Source organism: Salmo salar, chromosome ssa09 (genome assembly GCF_905237065.1).
Source record: "Salmo salar chromosome ssa09, Ssal_v3.1, whole genome shotgun sequence".
Taxonomy (NCBI): Eukaryota; Metazoa; Chordata; class Actinopteri; order Salmoniformes; family Salmonidae; genus Salmo; species Salmo salar.
Genome location: NC_059450.1, coordinates 147,414,802 through 147,433,069, shown reverse-complemented (window position 1 = coordinate 147,433,069; position 18,268 = coordinate 147,414,802). Strand labels below are relative to the sequence as shown.

Sequence of the window (18,268 nt, the reverse complement as noted above, 5' to 3'; positions counted from 1 at the left end):
ATTTCCGAAGCTTCCACATTGTGTCTAACAAACTGGTGGCCAGCGTTCTTCTTCTTCTGCTGGGGATTTTATATGGTGGTTGACAACCAACTTTAAGGTGCATCACCGCCACCAACTGGACTGGAGTGTGGACCAGTGAGAAGGAAGGTTCAAATTCTACTCAATATTCTCGTCTCCCTAAAGAAACGAAATACATTTTTTTTTTAAATACTGCATCCCATGAAGATTTCCCCAGCAGTTCCCTCTATTTTGGCTAGCACCAGCCCCTATAGGCTATTCGTGCTTGTATTAGGCCTAGTGACTGCTGACTGCTGCGACACAACACGTGTTTGTTGCGTTATCCAGCTTCCGCAGTGCCACAGAATCTCAACGCCATCTGGTGGCGAATCATAGCGAAGGAGAACGTTGTTTTGTTTGTTAAAAAGCAGAATAAACTTACATTTGTTTCATGTGGGGATTGTTTTAGATGAACTTGTGTGTGGAACATTTTAAGACTATGAATAAATCCAGAGTTAACCTTCATAAGAGCTGCTGGAGTAGCCTCTGTGATACCAGGAAGTGGAGCCAGTTGGTTTCTGCAGGAAAAAAAACTATTATTCCCATGATGCAGTTCATGTTCCAGTGACATCCCATGCTGCGGTTGTTTTTGTTTTGTCGCTGCTGTCAACCATCACCAGATAAATAACGGGCTGTAGGTGGAATAACGGCAGTAGACTTCAGTTAAAGGTGGTGTCGTTGCTAGTAAGTACTGTCATCAGGCTTAACGTTGCACGGTTCGCGTGTTTTCCAGCAATGTTGTCTTCGGTTCCGCCGCGGATCTTCATGCGAAGGTCGCGCAGCCTTTCCCCGTGCCGTGTGCTCCAGACAAGCGCAAAGGACGCCGCGAGGAACCACATCATCCTCGAGAAAGCGGACGCCAACCGGAACCCCATCGTTTCTACCTCCCGTGTCTCCCGTAGAGGAATTCTGAGCGAGGAGGCGAAAGGCCAGCGTGTGAGTCCGGCCATACAGTATCACCATCTGGCCCCCAGGTGGCTCTCTAACCTCCAGGATCGCAGGAACTCCTGGGCCTCTCTGGCTTCCAAGGGACGCAACAACAACCAGTACTGGGAACAGAGCGGGGGAAGGACCGGGGAAGAGAGCGGGAGCGGGAGCAGCCGCCCGTACGCACTGGCCTCTGCTGGGATACTGTCCGCTGCAGCCATGGCCTTCTGCCTCAAGAAGGACTCTGATACGAAAGGTGTGTGTGTGTGTGTGTGTGTGTGTGTGTGTGTGTGTGTGTGTGTGTGTGTGTACTCTGTCTGCTAAAGATACTAAAAGACCGTGAGTCTTCTTTCCAGGTGATGCACTTCTGGAGGCTGCAAGGACCAACAGCTCGCAAGATGTGGCAAGGTACATTATACACACACACACACACACAGAGACTCTCCTGAGTTCCACACAATACACATACTGACTGTCTGTACAGGGGAATACTGTCTGTCTGTACAGGGGAATACTGTCTGTCTGTACAGGGGAATACTGTCTGTCTGTACAGGGGAATACTGTCTGTCTGTACAGGGGAATACTGTCTGTCTGTACAGGGGAATACTGTCTGTCTGTACCGGGGAATACTGTCTGTCTGTACCGGGGAATACTGTCTGTCTGTACCGGGGAATACTGTCTGTCTGTACCGGGGAATACTGTCTGTCTGTACAGGGGAATACTGTCTGTGTACAGGGGAAAAGCTTTTACATTTAGACAAAAGGCTTCTATGTGACAGAGACGTCCAAAGACTCTGATTTGTCTTGCTGTTGCATTCTCTCTGATTGGCTACACTAAGTACCCAGTAGAATAACAGGCATGTTGAGCAGGCACCAAACATTACAAGTTAGGATCATCACAAGATGGGGATTTATGATTAGTGTAATTACTGCTCGTCTCCAGGAATAGATACAATCACACATTTTAAATGTTTACTTACTTCTCTACACTACTATACTACTGTAGGAAATGAAGATTACTCCACAAGTCTGTGAGGTCCAAATCATATGGAGTCTCATCACAGACAGTATTTCTGGAAGTGTCCACGTATACCACAGCACATCATTGTATTCCCAGTTCTCTCCACTAGAGGGAGATGGAGGTCCATGTCTGTTTGGTTCAGTTGATTTGGTTCCCCAGTAGCTACTGCCCATGTACCAGCTAATCTTCCTGGGGTCCACATAAAATGTACTACTACATGACAAAGTACAGAACAGTTATAGACAAGGACATCAAATAATAATATAGAGTACCAGTCAAAGGTTTGGACATTTTTTTATTTCACCTTAATTTAAACAGGTAGGCTAGTTGAGAACAAGTTCTCATTTACAACTGCAACCTGGCACCACTACTCATTCAAGGGTTTTTCTTTATTTGTTTTTACTATTTTCTACATTGTAGAATAATAGCGACGATATCAAAACTATGAAATAACACATATGGAATCATGCAGTAACCAAAAAAGTGTTAAACAAATCAAAATATATTTTATAGTTGAGATTTTTCAAAGAAGCCACCCTTTGCCTTGATGACAGCTTTGCACACTCATGGCATTCTCTCAACCATCTTCATGAGATAGTCACCTGGAATACATTTCAATTAACAGGCGTGCCTTGTTTAAAAATTAATTTGTGGAATTTCTTTCCTTAATGCCTTTGAGCCAATCAGTTGTGTTGAGAGAAGGTAGGGGTGGTAAAAAGAAGATAGCCCTATTTGGTTAAAGACCAATAACAACTCAAATAAGCAAAGAGAAACGATAGTCCATCATTACTTTTAAGACATGAAAGTCAGTCAATATAGAAAAATGTCAAGAAATGTTAGTTTCTTCAAGTGCGTTCGCAAAAACCATCAAGTGCTATGATGAAATTGGCTGTCATGAGGACCGCCACAGGAAAGGAAGACCCAGAGTTACCTCTGCTGCAGAGGATAAGTTCATTAGAGTTAACTGCACCTCAAATTGAAGCCCAAATAAATGCTTCACAGAGTTCAAGTAACAGACACATCTAAGCATCAGCTGTTCAGAGGAGACTGTGTGAATCAGGCCTTCATGGTTGAATTGCTGCAAAGAAACCACTACTAAAGGACACCAATAAGAAGAAGAGACTTGCTTGGGCCAAGAAACACGAGCAATGGACATTAGACCGGTGGAAGTTTGTCCTTTGGTCTGATGAATCCAAATTTGAGATTTTTGGTTCCAACCGCCATGTCTTCGTGAAACGCAGAGTAGGTGAATGGAGGATCTCTGCATTTATGGTTCCCACCGTGAAGCATGGAGGAGGAGGTGTAATGGCATGGAGGTGCTTTGCTGGTGACATTGTCAGTGATTTATTTAGAATTCAATGCACACTTAACCAGCATGGCTACCACAGCATTCTGCAGTGATACGCCATCCCATCTGGTTTGCGCTTAGTGGGACTATAATTAGTTTTTCAACAGGACAATAACCCAAAACACACCTCCAGGTTGTGTAAGGGCTATTTGGCCAAGAAGGAGAGTGATGGAGTGCTGCATCAGATGACCTGGCCTCGTCAATCACCTGACCTCAACCCAATTGAGATGGTTTGGGATGAGTTGGACCGTAGAGTGAAGGGAAAACAGCCAACAACTGCTCAGCATATGTGGGAACTCCTTCAAGACTGTTAAAAAAACTAAAAACCATTCCAGCTGAAGCTGGTTGAGAGAATGCCAAGAGTGTGCAAAGCTGTCATCAAGGCAAATGGTGGCTACTTTTTGAAGAATCTCAAATATAAAATATATGTTGATTTGTTGAACACATTTTTGGTTACTACATGATTTCATATGTGTTATTTCATAGTTGTAGAAACTACAATGTAGAAAATAGTAAAAATAAAGAAAAACCCATCAATCAAATCAAATCTATTTATATAGCCCTTATTATATCAGCTGATATCTCAAAGTGCTGTACAGAAACCCAGCCTAAAACCCCAAACAGCAAGCAATGCAGGTGTAGAAGCACAGTGGCTAGGAAAAACTCCCTAGAAAGGCCAAAACCTAGGAAGAAACCTAGAGAGGAACCAGGCTATGAGGGGTGGCCAGTCCTCTTCTGGCTTTGCCGGGTGGATATTATAACAGAACATGGCCAAATGTTCATAGATGACCAGCAGGGTCAAATAATAATAATCACAGTGGTTGTCAAGGGTGCAACAGGTCAGCACCTCAGGAATAAATGTCAGTTGGCTTTTCATAGCCGATCATTCAGATTATCTCTACCGCTCCTGCTGTCTCTAGAGAGTTGAAAACAGCAGGTCTGGGACAGGTAGCACGTCCGGTGAACAGTGAGTAGGTGTGTCCAACCTTTTGACTATTACTATATATATAGTAATTGGTATTGGTATCTTTCCAAAATATATAAATATATTTTGGAAAGATACCAAGAGACAACAAAATTACTTTTTACACATTATTCATATTTACATATTCATATATCCAGTTCAATTAGATCTTTAGAAGAGGAGAGGCGCTGTGATACAATATGTATATATATTTTTTTTTAAAAGCTAAACTTGCTTTTTGCCTGAGTAACATCTGTTTGCAAAGCATTCCACGATGATATGGCTCTATACATAACTGAGCGATGTATTAAATCTGTTTTTGGTTTGGGTACTGTGAAGAAACCCGTAGTGGTGTGTCTGTTTGAAGTAGAGGTCGACCGATTTAAGATTTTTCACTACCGATTTATTGGAGGGCCCCAAAAAAAGGGGGCTGTACCGATTAATCGGCCGATGTTATATTTTTTATTTATTTGTAATAATGACAATTACAACAATACTGAATGAACACTTATTTTAACTTAATATAATACATCAATAAAATCAATTTAGCCTCAAATAAATAATGAAACATGTTCAATTTGGTTTAAATAATGCAAAAACAAAGTGTTGGAGAAGAAAGTAAAAGTGCAATATGTGCCATGTAAAAAAAAAAAAACGTTTTAGTTCCTTGCTCAGAACATGAGAACATATGAAAGCTGGTGGTTCCTTTTAACATGAGTCTTCAATATTCCCAGGTAAGAAGTTTTAGGTTGTAGTTATTCTAGGAATTATAGTACTAATTCTCTCTATACGATTTGTACTTCATATACCTTTGACTATTGGATGTTCTTATAGGTACTTTAGTATTGCCAGTGTAACAGTATAGCTTCCATCCCTCTCCTCGCTCCTACCTAGGCTTGTTTTTTATAAGATAAGTTTAATGCTAGCTAGCAACTTACCTTGGCTTCTTACTGCATTCGCGTAACAGGCAGGCTCCTCGTGGAGTGCAATGTAAAGCAGGTGGTTAGAGCGTTGGATTAGTAACCGTAAGGTTGCAAGATTGAATCCCCGAGCTGACAAGGTAAAAACCTGTCGTTCTGCCCCTGAACAAGGCAGTTAACCCACCGTTCCTAGGCCGTCATTGAAAATAAGAATGTGTTCTTAACTGACTTGGCTAGTTAAATAAAGGTATAAATATATATATTTTTTTAATAAATACATTTAAAAAATCGGCGTCCAAAAATACCGATTTCCGATTGTTATGAAAACTTGAAATCGGCCCTAATTAATCGGCCATTCCGATTAATCGGTCGACCTCTAGTTTGAAGTGTATGCAAATATATTCTACAAGTGGTTTGGCATTTTCAACAAACAAATGTTTCTTTAAAAAGACTAGAAGATAAGTAGTACATTTCTCTTCAACCATGAAAGACTATCATGCATGTGGGCTCCCGAGTAGCACAGCGGTCTTAGTCACTACAGACACCCTGGTTCGAATCCAGGCTGTATCACAACCGGCCATGATTGGGAGTCCCATAGGGCGGCGTACAATTGGACCAGCGTCGTCCAGGTTTGGCCGGTGTAGGCCGTCATTGTAAATGAGAATTTGTTCTTAACTGACTTGCCTAGTTAAATAAAGGATAAATAATAAAAAATGTAAATGTTGATATTAGTTCTATGTGTGCAGTTAAGGGCAAGGCGTGCTGCTTTGTTTTCAGCCAAGCTGCAGCTGTGCTAGGTCTTTCTTTGCTGCACCTGACCATATTACCAGACAGTAATCAAGATGGGGCAAGATCAGAGCCTCAACAACTAATACAGTTGATCTTTGTGTCAAAAACGCAGGACATCTTTTTATAACAGACATACCTCTCTCCATCTTCACAACAACTTTGCCAATATAACTTGACCATGATAACTGACTATCCAATGTTACTCCTGGGAGTTCAATGGTCACAACCTTTATGCACAACTCCAGTTGAGGTTCTAAGAGAACCAAATGCGATGCTTTTTATTTCACTTCTCAGTTTGTCCGCTTTACCAGTGAAGTAGTCATTGACCTGATTGGCTGTATCAAAATGACCCATCAACTTCAATGAACGATGGAGATTAATTGAGTTTTCTGCCCATAATATCATTTTAAGGTGCTCAAGTATTTTTCCATAGTTTTTTAGGTAATTTCTTGTTTTGGTGATATCATTTCTTTTTTTTGTTTACTTTAGTCACAAAATTGTTCAGTGTGGCAGGTGAGAGGTAGAGGGCAGTCAGACTGCATCACAGAGATACAGTCGAAGTCGGAAGTTTACATACACCTTAGCCAAATACATTTAAACTCAGTTTTTTACAATTCCTGACATTTAATCCTAGTAAAAATCCCCTGTCTTAGGTCAGTTAGGATCACAACTTTATTTTAAGAATGTGAAATGCCAGAATAATAGTAGAGAGAATGATTGATTTATTTCAGCTTTTATTTCTTTCATCACATTCCCAGTGGGTCAGAAGTTTACGTACACTCAATTAGTATTTGGTAGCACTGCCTTTAAATTGTTTAACTTGGGTGAAAGGTTTCGGGTAGCATTCCACAAGCTTCCCACAATAAGTTGGGTGAATTTTGGCCCATTCCTCCTGACAGAGCTGGTGTAACTGAGTCAGGTTTGTAGACCTTGCTCGCACAAGCTTTTTCAGTTCTGCCCACAAATTTTCTATAGGATTGAGGTCAGGGGTTTGTGATGGCCACTCCAATCCCTTGACTTTGTTGTCCTTAAGCTATTTTGCCACAACTTTGGAAGTATGCTTGGGGCCATTGTCCATTTGGAAGACCCATTTGTGACCAAGCTTTAACTTCCTTACTGATGTCTTGAGATTTTGCTTCAATATATCCACATAGTTTTCCTCCTCATAATGCCATCTATTTTGTGAAGTGCACCAGTCCCTCCTGCAGCAAAGCACCCCCACAACATGATGCTGCCACCCCCGTGCTTCACGGTTGGGATGGTGTTCTTCGGCTTGCAAGCCTCCCCCTTTTTCCTCCAAACATAACGATGGTCATTATGGCCAAACAGTTCTATTTTTGTTTCATCAGACCAGAGGACATTTCTCCAAAAAGTACGATCTTTGTCCCCATGTGCAGTTGCAAACCGTAGTCTGGCTTTTTTATGGCGGTTTTGGAGCAGTGGCTTCTACCTTGCGGCCTTTCAGGTTATGTTGATATAGGACTCGTTTTACTGTGGATATAGATACTTTTTTACCTGTTTCCTCAAGCATCTTCACAAGGTCCTTTGCTGTTGTTCTGGGATTGATTTGCACTTTTCGCACCACGGTACGTTCATCTCTAGGAGACAGAATGCGTCTCCTTCCTGAGCGGTATGACGGCTGCGTGGTCCCATGGCGTTTATACTTGCGTACAATTGTTTGTATAGATGAACGTGGTACCTTCAGGAATTTGGAAATTGCTCCCAAGGATGAACTAGACTTGTGGAGGTCTACAATTATTATGGCTGATTTCTTTTGATTTTCCCATGATGTCAAGCAAAGAGGCACTGAGTTTGAAGGTTGGCCTTGAAATACATCCACAGGTACACCTCCAATTGACTCAAATTATGTTATGTACTATCAGAAGCTTCTAAAGCCATGACATCATTTTCTGGAATTTTCCAAGCTGTTTAAAGGCACAGTCAACATAGTGTATGTAAACTTCTGACCCACTGGAATTATAATACAGTGAGTTATAAGTGAAATAACCTGTGTGTAAACAATTGTTGGAAAAATTACTTGTGCCATGGCTTAACCGACTTGCCAAAACTATAGTTTGTTAACAAGACATTTGTGGTGGTTGAAAAACGAGTTTTAATGACTCCAACCTAAGTGCATGTAAACTTCCGACTTCAACTGTATAGGCCTACTCAGAGACACAACCCTCTTTCGTGCACACATGGTTTCAATCTTTCTCTCTGTCCATTTCTCTCCCTCTCTGTCTGTGTCTCTCTCTGTTTCTCCAATTTATGTCTCAGGACTGGCTCAGGATAAGCTGTAAGTCAAACACCCCTCCCTCCCTCTGGTTTCCTAGCGCCCCCAAACCCAGTCACCCAGAACCATGGGCAGGAGGGCCAAGGGAGGTTGTGTGTGTGGGGGGGTGCACAGTATGGGAGCAGAACACAGGAGGAGGGTATCTCCACCTGTCCTAGTGATAGTGTGTGAAACGTCTGAAATGATGGTGTAAATCTCATTTTTGAGTATAGATGTGAAAAGGGCACCTGTTATTGTAGCAGCAGTACGTTGTCTGTACCCTTGTCTTACGTTACGCATGTAAGTGTGTGTAGGTTTAATGGCGTGTGTCACTCTGCTACAGCGTTGGGACAGATGGTGTAGGCTAGGTGAGACTGCACAGATGTGTTTTAGTTAGAGAGTAGAGGTATAGAGGGTCGTTTTGTGTGTGTGGTGGGGGGGCAGTTTAGAGTGAGGCACAGTGTGTTTACAGTCAACACAGACACCGTCCCCCCAGCGGAACACAGACGGGTTACCTCCGACACACACTAACACACCCCTCCTTCTCAGATAACGCAGCCCGACGTCGTCCCCTCAGGCACAGAACTCACATCTTACGTTGTTCCTGTCGGAGTCTGTTGGTAGCACCGGAGAGCTGAAGTTAAAGCAGATAGTAACCCTAGCAACAGAACAGCTTTCTTAACCTATTCTTGTTCCTATTTCCTGTCAGGTTGCTGGGCGAGGGGGTGGAGCCTAACCACCGGCACCGTCTGGGCTGGACCTCTCTCATGGTGGCAGCTATGAACCGCCAGCACAGGTCAGAGAGTTAGCAGTGTGTGTGTGTGTGTGGCTCTTCCTGTGTTAACCTTGTCCCATACAGACATATTGTCCCATACAGACATATTGTCCCATACAGACATATTGCCACAGTAGAATGCTCCTATCACACCAGACGGTTACTAATGCCCCTTCAGCCCTCCCTCCCCCTGGCCTGCACCCCTGGCCTGCACCCCTGGCCTGCACCCTCTAAATTAAATTAGCCCCTCTGTATCCCTGTACACACAGAGAGAGGCAGAGGCTCAGGAGGTGGAGGGTTAAGGCAGGGTGAATCCAATTTGGGGATGGTTGGCCAATGGGCCATGTTCCTGTGAGACGAAGAGTCCTCCTCAACAGTTAGACATTAGTTCACTGAACCCCCCGTCCGTCTGAATATACACACACACCAGAAAGAGGCCTACAGAAAGTATTCACACCCCTTCACTTTTTCCACGTGTTGTGTTACACCCTGAATTTAAAATTGATTACATTTAGATTTTTTTTCTCACTTGCCGGCACACAACTTTTTTCGAAAATTTTACAAATTAGTTAAAAATTAAAGCTGAAATGTCTTGAGTCAATAAGTATTCAACCCCTTTGTTATGGCCTAAATAACTTCAGTAGTAATAATGTGCTTAACAAGTCACATAATAAGTTGTATGGACTTACGCTGTGTGCAATAATGGTTTTAAAATGAGTTTTTAACGACTACCTCATCTCTGTACCCCACACATACAATTATCTGTAAGGTCTCTCAGTCGAGCAGGGAATTGCAAAACTGTCAACGCGCTAGCCTGTTCGGACGAAAATAAAAAAGGTGAAATGAGGTGACGTCTTTTTGTCCTTTTATTTTTTATAAACTTTTGAGTGCCGCCGTTTCCCAATGTTTGTTGGACTTGGGATTTAATTTGAAGATTAATTTACCTTTTAGCAGGACAATAACCTAAAACACAAGGCCAAATTTACACTGGAGTTGCTCACCAAGAAGACTGTGAATGGTCCTGAGTGACCGAGCTACACTTTTGACTTAAATCTGCTTGAAAATCTATGGCAAGACCTGAAAATGGCTGTCTAGCAATGATCAACAACCAATTTGACAGAGCTTGAATATTGCAAAGAATAATAGGCAAATATTGCACAATCCAGGTGTGGAAATCTTAGACTTACCCAGAAACACTCACAGCTCTGAGAGACTTACCCAGAAACACTCACAGCTCTGAGAGACTTACCCAGAACAGAAACTACAGTCTAACTTACCCAAACAACACTGGAGACTTACCATCACACACTTGAACTCGAACACTCACAGCTCTGAGAGACTTACCCAGAAACACTCACAGCTCTGAGAGACTTACCCAGAAACACTCACAGCTCTGAGAGACTTACCCAGAAACACTCACAGCTCTGAGAGACTTACCCAGAAAGAGAGACAGCTGTAATCACTGCCAAAGGTGATTCGAACATGTTACTTGAATACTTATCTAATCAAGATATGAGTGTTTTATTTTTCATTCCTGTTTTACAAATGTTTAGAATTTCTATTCCATTTTGATTTCACAGTGCATTTTGTGTAGATCGTTGACCAAAAAATGGAATCAATTAAATCCATTTTATTCCCACCTTGTAACACAACAACATGTGGAGAAAGATAAGTGGTGCGAATACTTTCTGAAAGCGCTGTACACACACACACACACACCCCCCCCCAGAAAGAGGCCTATACACACTCAGCTATAGGTAACACACTCTGCATCAATGGCACCCCTTTGCCTATATATCGGTTTCCCCATGCCTGTTTATTTCAATCACATTTAAACCCTCCCTTCCATCTTTTCTGTCCCCCCCCAACTCACCCTCTGTGTTTTAATGCCTCTGAATGAACTGAAACATTCTGTCGAATGTTGGCATTATGTAGCCTGGTGTGTTGACATATGAAGTGCGGATGTTCGTGTTGATGGAATGCATTGTGTTCCATGTTGATGTATGTGTTCTTGTCTTGTGCACACTAGTACTGTACGTGTGTGTGTGTGTGTGTGTTACACTGTGTGTTATGAGGGTTATAACTCAGTGGTGGTGACACTCGTGTGTGTTTCATTCTGTTCTCTAAACCCCCAGTGAGCTCTCAATGCTGCAGGGAAGACAGAGAAAACACACAGAGACATCACTCTCTCTCTCTCTCACACACACACACACACACACACACACACACACACACACACGGTCATAATACACACTACAGAATTAAGACGGACACACTCACTGCAGCATTTTTCTGAACTGTAGTTCATTCGAGTACACGCTTAACTGAATGAACAACAGAGAGAATGCAATATGAAGTTTTATTAAATAGTTTGGCGTATGGCCTCGTCTCAGAGGAATGCTCTTCGGAGCCTTAAGGGTAGTATAGCTAGCATGGTGCTTGCAACACCAGGGTTGTGGGTTCGATTCCCACGGGGGACCAGCACGAAAATGTATGGATAAGAGCGTCTGCTAAATGACTAAAATGTAAATATAAAGGGTTACACCCATTTGGTTGAGAGAGAGAGGAAAGTGATCATTGCAACAGTGAGCCCATAGGTTAAAACCGCAAGTGTGCAGAATGTGAATTATTGTGCCGTGCTTATAGGCTAAAGGGCAATAGGTGAATGACATTCTGCCCAGGGCTAACACGGAACCCAAACCGGCTGCGCGCGTGCGCCATCGTACATTAATTTATTTTGTCCCCCTACACCGAACGCGATCACAACACGCAGGTTAAAACCTGTTGGGGCTACAGGTTAGCAATGAACCCCGAGCCGGGATTGCTAACAAGGCTGGAAATTCAAAACATCAAAAATCTAATAATTTCAATTTCTCAAACAATCAACTATTTTACACAATTTAAATGATAAACATCTCCTTAATCTAACCACATTGTTCGATTTTCAAAGAGGCTTTACGGCAAAAGCATAAAGTTACATTATGTTAGGACAGTACATAGCCACAAAAGTACAAACATCCATTTTCAATTCAAGGTCAGGCGTCACCAAAAGCAGAAACCAGCTTGAATTATGCACTAACTTTTGTCAATCTCCATCAGATGACACTCCTAGGACATTATGTTATACAATACATGCATTTTTTGTTCCATCAAGTTCATATTTATATCCAAAAACAGCATTTTACAGTAGCGTGAAATTCAGATTTTTTTCTTCTCTGAAATGCTTCCGGTGAACATAACAAAATTACTATTCGAAAACATTGGTAAATTATAATATTGTCATTCAAAGAATAATATATTATCATCTCGTAATTGCTACCGAATGGCCAGATCTCAAAATAACTTTACTGGGAAATCACATTTTGCAATAAACGGGGTGCTATGCTAAGAACAACAGGCTATGCTATACAGTTAGCATCATCTAAAATCGATAATAACATTGTAAATACCCCCTTAACTTTGATTATCTCCATCAGAAGGCAGGATCCCAGGTCCGGAACAAATGTGGTTTATTTTGACAAAGTTCATAATTTATGTCCAAATAACACCAAGTACTTAGCGTTCATTATGCTCCCACAAAACGTGGTGGGGGGCTGGTAAAATCATGCCGAAAAGCTAAAAAAACCTAGTAAATAATCTATTTATGTTCGTTCAAACATGTCAAATGTTGTTTAGCATTAATCTTTTGGTCCATTTTTAACGTTAAACATCAGTAATATTTTCACACAACCTATCCTATGTCTAGATAAAAAATGATGACAAACTCACGTTTCTCAGATTTATGCGCAGGCGCAAAAAATGAAGTGATGACATGTCAACTTCCTTGGATTCTAATTTGCTCTCTGTTTATCATAGACGCTTCAAACAACTTTATAAAGATCGTTGACATCTAGTGGAAGCCGTAGGTGTTGCGAAATGAATCCTTTCTCACTATGGTATCTATAAAACAATGACACTAAATAGTACAGTCACAAAATTCACATTTTTTTTTTATCTATTTTTCACAGGTTTTTGCCTGCAATATGAGTTTTGTTATACTTACAGACACCATTCAAACTGTTTTAGAAAATTCAGAGTGTTTTCTATCCGAATGTGTTAATAATATGCATATCCTAGCTTCTGAGTTGGTGTAGGAGGCAGTTAAAAATGGGCACATATTTTTTTCAAAATGTCTCAATACTGCCCCCGAGCCCCAACAGGTTAAAATGTCAAAACAAACTCTGAACCAATTACATTAATTTGGGGACAGGTCGAAAAGCATTAAACATGTATGGCAATTTAGCTAGCTAGCTTGCACATGCTAGCTAATTTGTCCTATTTAACTAGCTTGCTGTTGCTAGCTAATTTGTCCTGAAATGCACAATGTCCTCTACTCTGACAATGAATCCACACATAAAACGGTCAACCAAATCGTTTCTAGTCATCTCTCCTCCTTCCAGGCTTTTTCATCTTTGAACTTATATGGTGATAGGCATCTAAACTTTCATAGTATTACCACGACGACCGGCAAAACAGTTCATCTTTCAATCACCCACGTGGGTATAACCAATGAGGAGATGGCACGTGGGTACCTGCTTCTATAAACCAATGAGGAGATGGGAGAGGCAGGACTTGCAGCGCGATCTGCGTCAGAAATAAGAATGACTTCTATTTTATCCCTTGGCAATGCAGACGCTCGTTGGCGCAATAATTGAATAACATGGATTTCTAAATTTATTTTGCAACGCTCGCGCACGGTCTGGTCAGCATGTAACAGGAAGAGGGAAAGGAACATGACGCCACGCTAATGATGATTTGCTTGTTTTCATTCCCCTCTATGCCCGTGTCATAGGAAACAGAGTGAATTATGTTATGCTGCTTGATGAAGTTAAACAAGCATTCAAAAAGACCGGCCTTCCTGATTTGAACATTTTGTGAAATACATTTCAATCGAGTACAGGCTTACCTCGAATGAACAACAGAGACAGAATGCAACATGGAATCGTATTAAATAGTTTGGGGTAGAGGCCAAGGAATGCTCATTGGAGCCAGATGCTGATGACGGGTAGCCTTTTGCTGGGTAGCTGGCTTCAAAACCCCCCAAAATAAATACTCACCAGGGAGAAGGGACGCAGCGGTTGGATCTAAAGATTGAAAACAATGATCATTATATGTAAAGAGATGCATGCGAAGAATAGAACAAAAGTGCAGTTATGCTGTAATGGAAAGTGTTGTATGGAATGTTTATCAATGCAAGGCGCTGAGCGCAGGATTCAAACATCGTTATGTGTAGGGTTGAAATTACACGTCTGCATGTACGTCTACCCAACCACGCATGCCGTAATGCGATATGTATGTTTAACATGAAACGCTAGCTTGATCCGGCAGTGTGGTCCGGAGTCTCCGTATCGGCGTGCGCCTCCCAAATGTTGTAACATTACAGAGGGCTTCGCTCCACATTGACTACTCACTTCCTTGACGACTTCCTTCACAACAGCTCTGCTCGCGAAGCGCAAGACGTATGAATGACCTGACTTCGCTGTAAATGGTGTACGGACCATACAGAGCAAGGATTGACTTGGCTTTAATGATGAATGCCCTGACTTCGCTGTAAGTCTGAGTGTAGTTAGTGTTATATGACATTTTTCAATAAAGCATGAAAACAAACATTTACTGACATGTTTAGATGAAATGCTACGTATGTCTGTACGTAGACCTCAACCACGCGTGCTACAATGTTATTCCTATGATATGGGACATTTTGTTTGCTTCAAACCCAGTCATACATGCTGTAATACGAAGCGATAGGGACAGAGAACAGAGAGCGTTGGGGTGAAAGAACATCTTTATATTACTTGAGAAAGGAGAGAAGTGAAACACATGAGGGAGGAAAAGAGTGACAGGGAACAGGGCGGGTTCGAGCGTGAAGATGTATTAGCGTAAAGCATGAGAAATGATTGAGTGGAAGAGCGAGCTATTATGATTTTTTCTTTAACCTCTATGGGCTAGGTGGGACGCTAGCGTGCCACCCGTGGTGCACTCCATCAACAGCAGGTGCATTTCAAGAGCGGCAAATTTGAATCCAAATAAATGTCAAAATTCAAATTTTTCAAACATACAACTATTTTACACCCTTTGAAAGATAAACATCTCCTTAATCTAACCACGTTTTACGATTTCAAAAAGGTTTTACGGCGAAAGCATAAATTTAGAGTATGTTAGGACAGTACATTTACAAGAGTTGTGTGTAATGTTTTGTCAATTCAAAGACAGGGTCACCAAAACCATAAAACCAGCTAAAATGATGCACTAACCTTTTACAATCTCCATCAGATGACACTCCTAGGACATTATGTTAGACAATGCATGCATTTTTAGTTCTATCAAGTTCATATTTATATCCAAAAACAGCGTTTTACTATGGCATTGATGTTGAGGAAATCGTTTCCCTCCAATAACCGGCAGTCAAGTCAGCGTCACAAATTAAATAATTAAAATTAGAAAACATTGGTAAAATATTATATTGTCATTTAAAGAATTATAGATTTACATCCCTTGAACGCAATCAACTTGCCAGATTTAAAAATAACCTTACTGGGAAATCACACTTTGCAATAATCTGAGCACTGCGCCCAGAAAAATACGCGTTGCGATACAGACTAGACGTCATGTTGGGGAGATCTAAAATCGAAAATACTATGTAAATAATCCATTACCTTTGATTCTCTTCATCAGATGTCACTTCCAGGTATCACAGGTCCATAACGAATGTAGTTTTGTTCAAAAAAGCTCATCATTTATGTCCAAAAATCTCTGTCTTGTTAGCACATGATCTAAGCCAGCCGGACTTCTCGTCATGAACGAGGGGAAAAAATATATTTACGTTCGTTCAAACATGTCAAACGTTGTATAGCATAAATCATTAGGGCCTTTTTTAACCAGAACATGAATAATATTCAAGGTGGACGAATGCATACTCTTTTATAACGTATTGGAACGAGGGTACCCAACATGAACTCGCGCGCCAGGTGTCTAATGGGCCATCATCGTTCCATGGCTCTTGTTCGGTCAGATCTCCCTCCAGAAGACTCAAAACACTTTGTAAAGGCTGGTGACATCTAGTGGAAGCAATAGGAAGTGCCAAAATATTCCTCAGCCCCTGTGTTTTTCAATGGGATAGGTTTAAAGGTAATACAACACATCAGGTATCCACTTCCTGTCAGAAAATGTCTCAGGGTTTTGCCTGCCAAATGAGTTCTGTTATACTCACAGACACCATTCAAACAGTTTTAGAATTTAGGGTGTTTTCTATCCATATGTAATAAGTATATGCATATTCTAGTTACTGGGTAGGAGTGGTAACCAGATTAAATCGGGTATGTTTTTTTATCCAGCCGTGTCTACTGCCCCCTAGCCCTAACAGGTTGCTGAAGTGTGGCTATAGTGGTTAGGGTGAAAAGGCCTAAATCACATGAAGGAATACAAGTGAATGAAGTTGTGATCACACCATTAGAAGGAAACTATTTTAAACCAGTAAAGACAGCCATACAAAAGTGTCAATGAGGAGGGGAAGTGCCTTGGCTGGGAGCTTAGTATTGGGGTTAAGTGCTCGAGGCCACATCAACAGATTTTTCATCTAGTCAGCTCGGTGATTCGAGCCAGCAACCTTTCGGTTACTGGCGCAAAGCTCTTAACTGCTAGGCTACCTGCCTACTAATTATCAGTATTGTAAACCAATGAACTGCAGACTACTGAGCCTGAAAATCCCCCAAAAATACACGGGTGGGAAGCATCTAGTAAAACCTGTCCTCGAGGGCCAACTGTCTAACACATAATGAGGTCTTGAGCTCAGGCACTGTTGCAACAACCGTAGTAAAAGTGTTATGAAAACTGGGTGCTACCCAAGAATGCGCAGATGCCAGATGAACTTTGCATTTAGCAGTAAGGGTACCAATGTGGTGAAACCCATTGCTGGGTAGCCTTAATTTGCAAACAGGTGGTGACTGTGGGACCAACCATTTGTTAATTGGGTAGCATGTTTGAAGCTTGTGTAGAGAAGCATTTCCCAGGATCAGTTCAGGCAAGGTGCAACCCGGTTCTTAGGAACTGAAACACCACCTGTAACAATGAACAAATGTATTAGAATGATGACAGGAAAACATCAAATTAGCATTAATAAGCTACAGGCAACAGAACTGAAGCTGAAAGCCACAGTTGTTATTTGATACAGTATGCTACTGTCGATGGCCACCCTGCCACTTTGTTTGCTGCTGGGAGGCTGGAGAATAGAACCCTTATTCGAGATGATCTAATCAAATCAAAGTTTATTTGTCACGTGCGTCGAATACAACAGGTGTAGACCTTACAGTGGAATGCTGAATACAACAGGTGTAGACCTTACAGTGAAGTGCTGAATACAATAGGTGTAGAACTTACAGTGGAATGCTGAATACAACAGGTGTAGACCTTACAGTGAAATGCTGAATACAACAGGTGTAGACCTTACAGTGAAATGCTGAATACAACAGGTGTAGACCTTACAGTGAAATGCTGAATACAACAGGTGTAGACCTTACAGTGAAATGCTGACTTACAGGCTCTAACCAATAGTGCAAAAAAAGGTGTTAGGTGAACAATAGGTAAGTAAAGAAATAAAACAACAGTAAAAAGACAGGCTATAAAAGTAGCGAGGCTATAAAAGTAGCGAGGCTATAAAAGTAGCGAGGCTTTAAAAGTAGCGAGGCTATAAAAGTAGAGAGGCTACATACAGGCACCGGTTAGTCAGGCTGATTGAGGTAGTATGTACATGTAGATATGGTTAAAGTGGCTATGCCTATATGATGAACAGAGAGTAGCAGTAGCGTAAAAGAGGGGGTTGGTGGGTGGTGGGTGGGACACAATGCAGATAGCCCGGTTAGCTAATGTGCGGGAGCACTGGTTGGTCGGCCCAATTGAGGTAGTATGTACATGAATGTATAGTTAAAGTGACTATGCATATATGATAAACAGAGAGTAGCAGCAGCATAAAAGAGGGGTGGGGGGGGCACACAATGCAAATAGTCCGGGTAGCCATTTGATTACCTGTTCAGGAGTCTTATGGCTTGGGGGTAAAAACTGTTGAGAAGCCTTTTTGTCCTAGACTTGGCACTCCGGTACCGCTTGCCATGCGGTAGTAGGGAGAACAGTCTATGACTGGGGTGGCTGGGGTCTTTGACAA

General features: G+C 41.7%; 1 protein-coding gene across 2 annotated transcripts in view; it reads left to right on the top strand.

Moving 5' to 3' along the window:
• The first annotated feature begins 377 nt into the window (after positions 1-377).
• clpb (ClpB family mitochondrial disaggregase) overlaps positions 378-18,268 on the top strand; it is a 79,742-nt gene continuing 61,851 nt past the window's right edge. The window contains exons 1-3 of one of the 2 annotated variants that reach the window (XM_045724801.1): positions 378-1,240; positions 1,341-1,392; positions 9,007-9,093. In XM_045724801.1, the coding sequence (XP_045580757.1) occupies positions 793-1,240; positions 1,341-1,392; positions 9,007-9,093 (587 nt within the window). In that variant the 5' untranslated portion in view covers positions 378-792. The remainder of the gene's footprint in view (positions 1,241-1,340; positions 1,393-9,006; positions 9,094-18,268) is intronic. The other variant, XM_045724802.1, reaches the window with a different exon arrangement.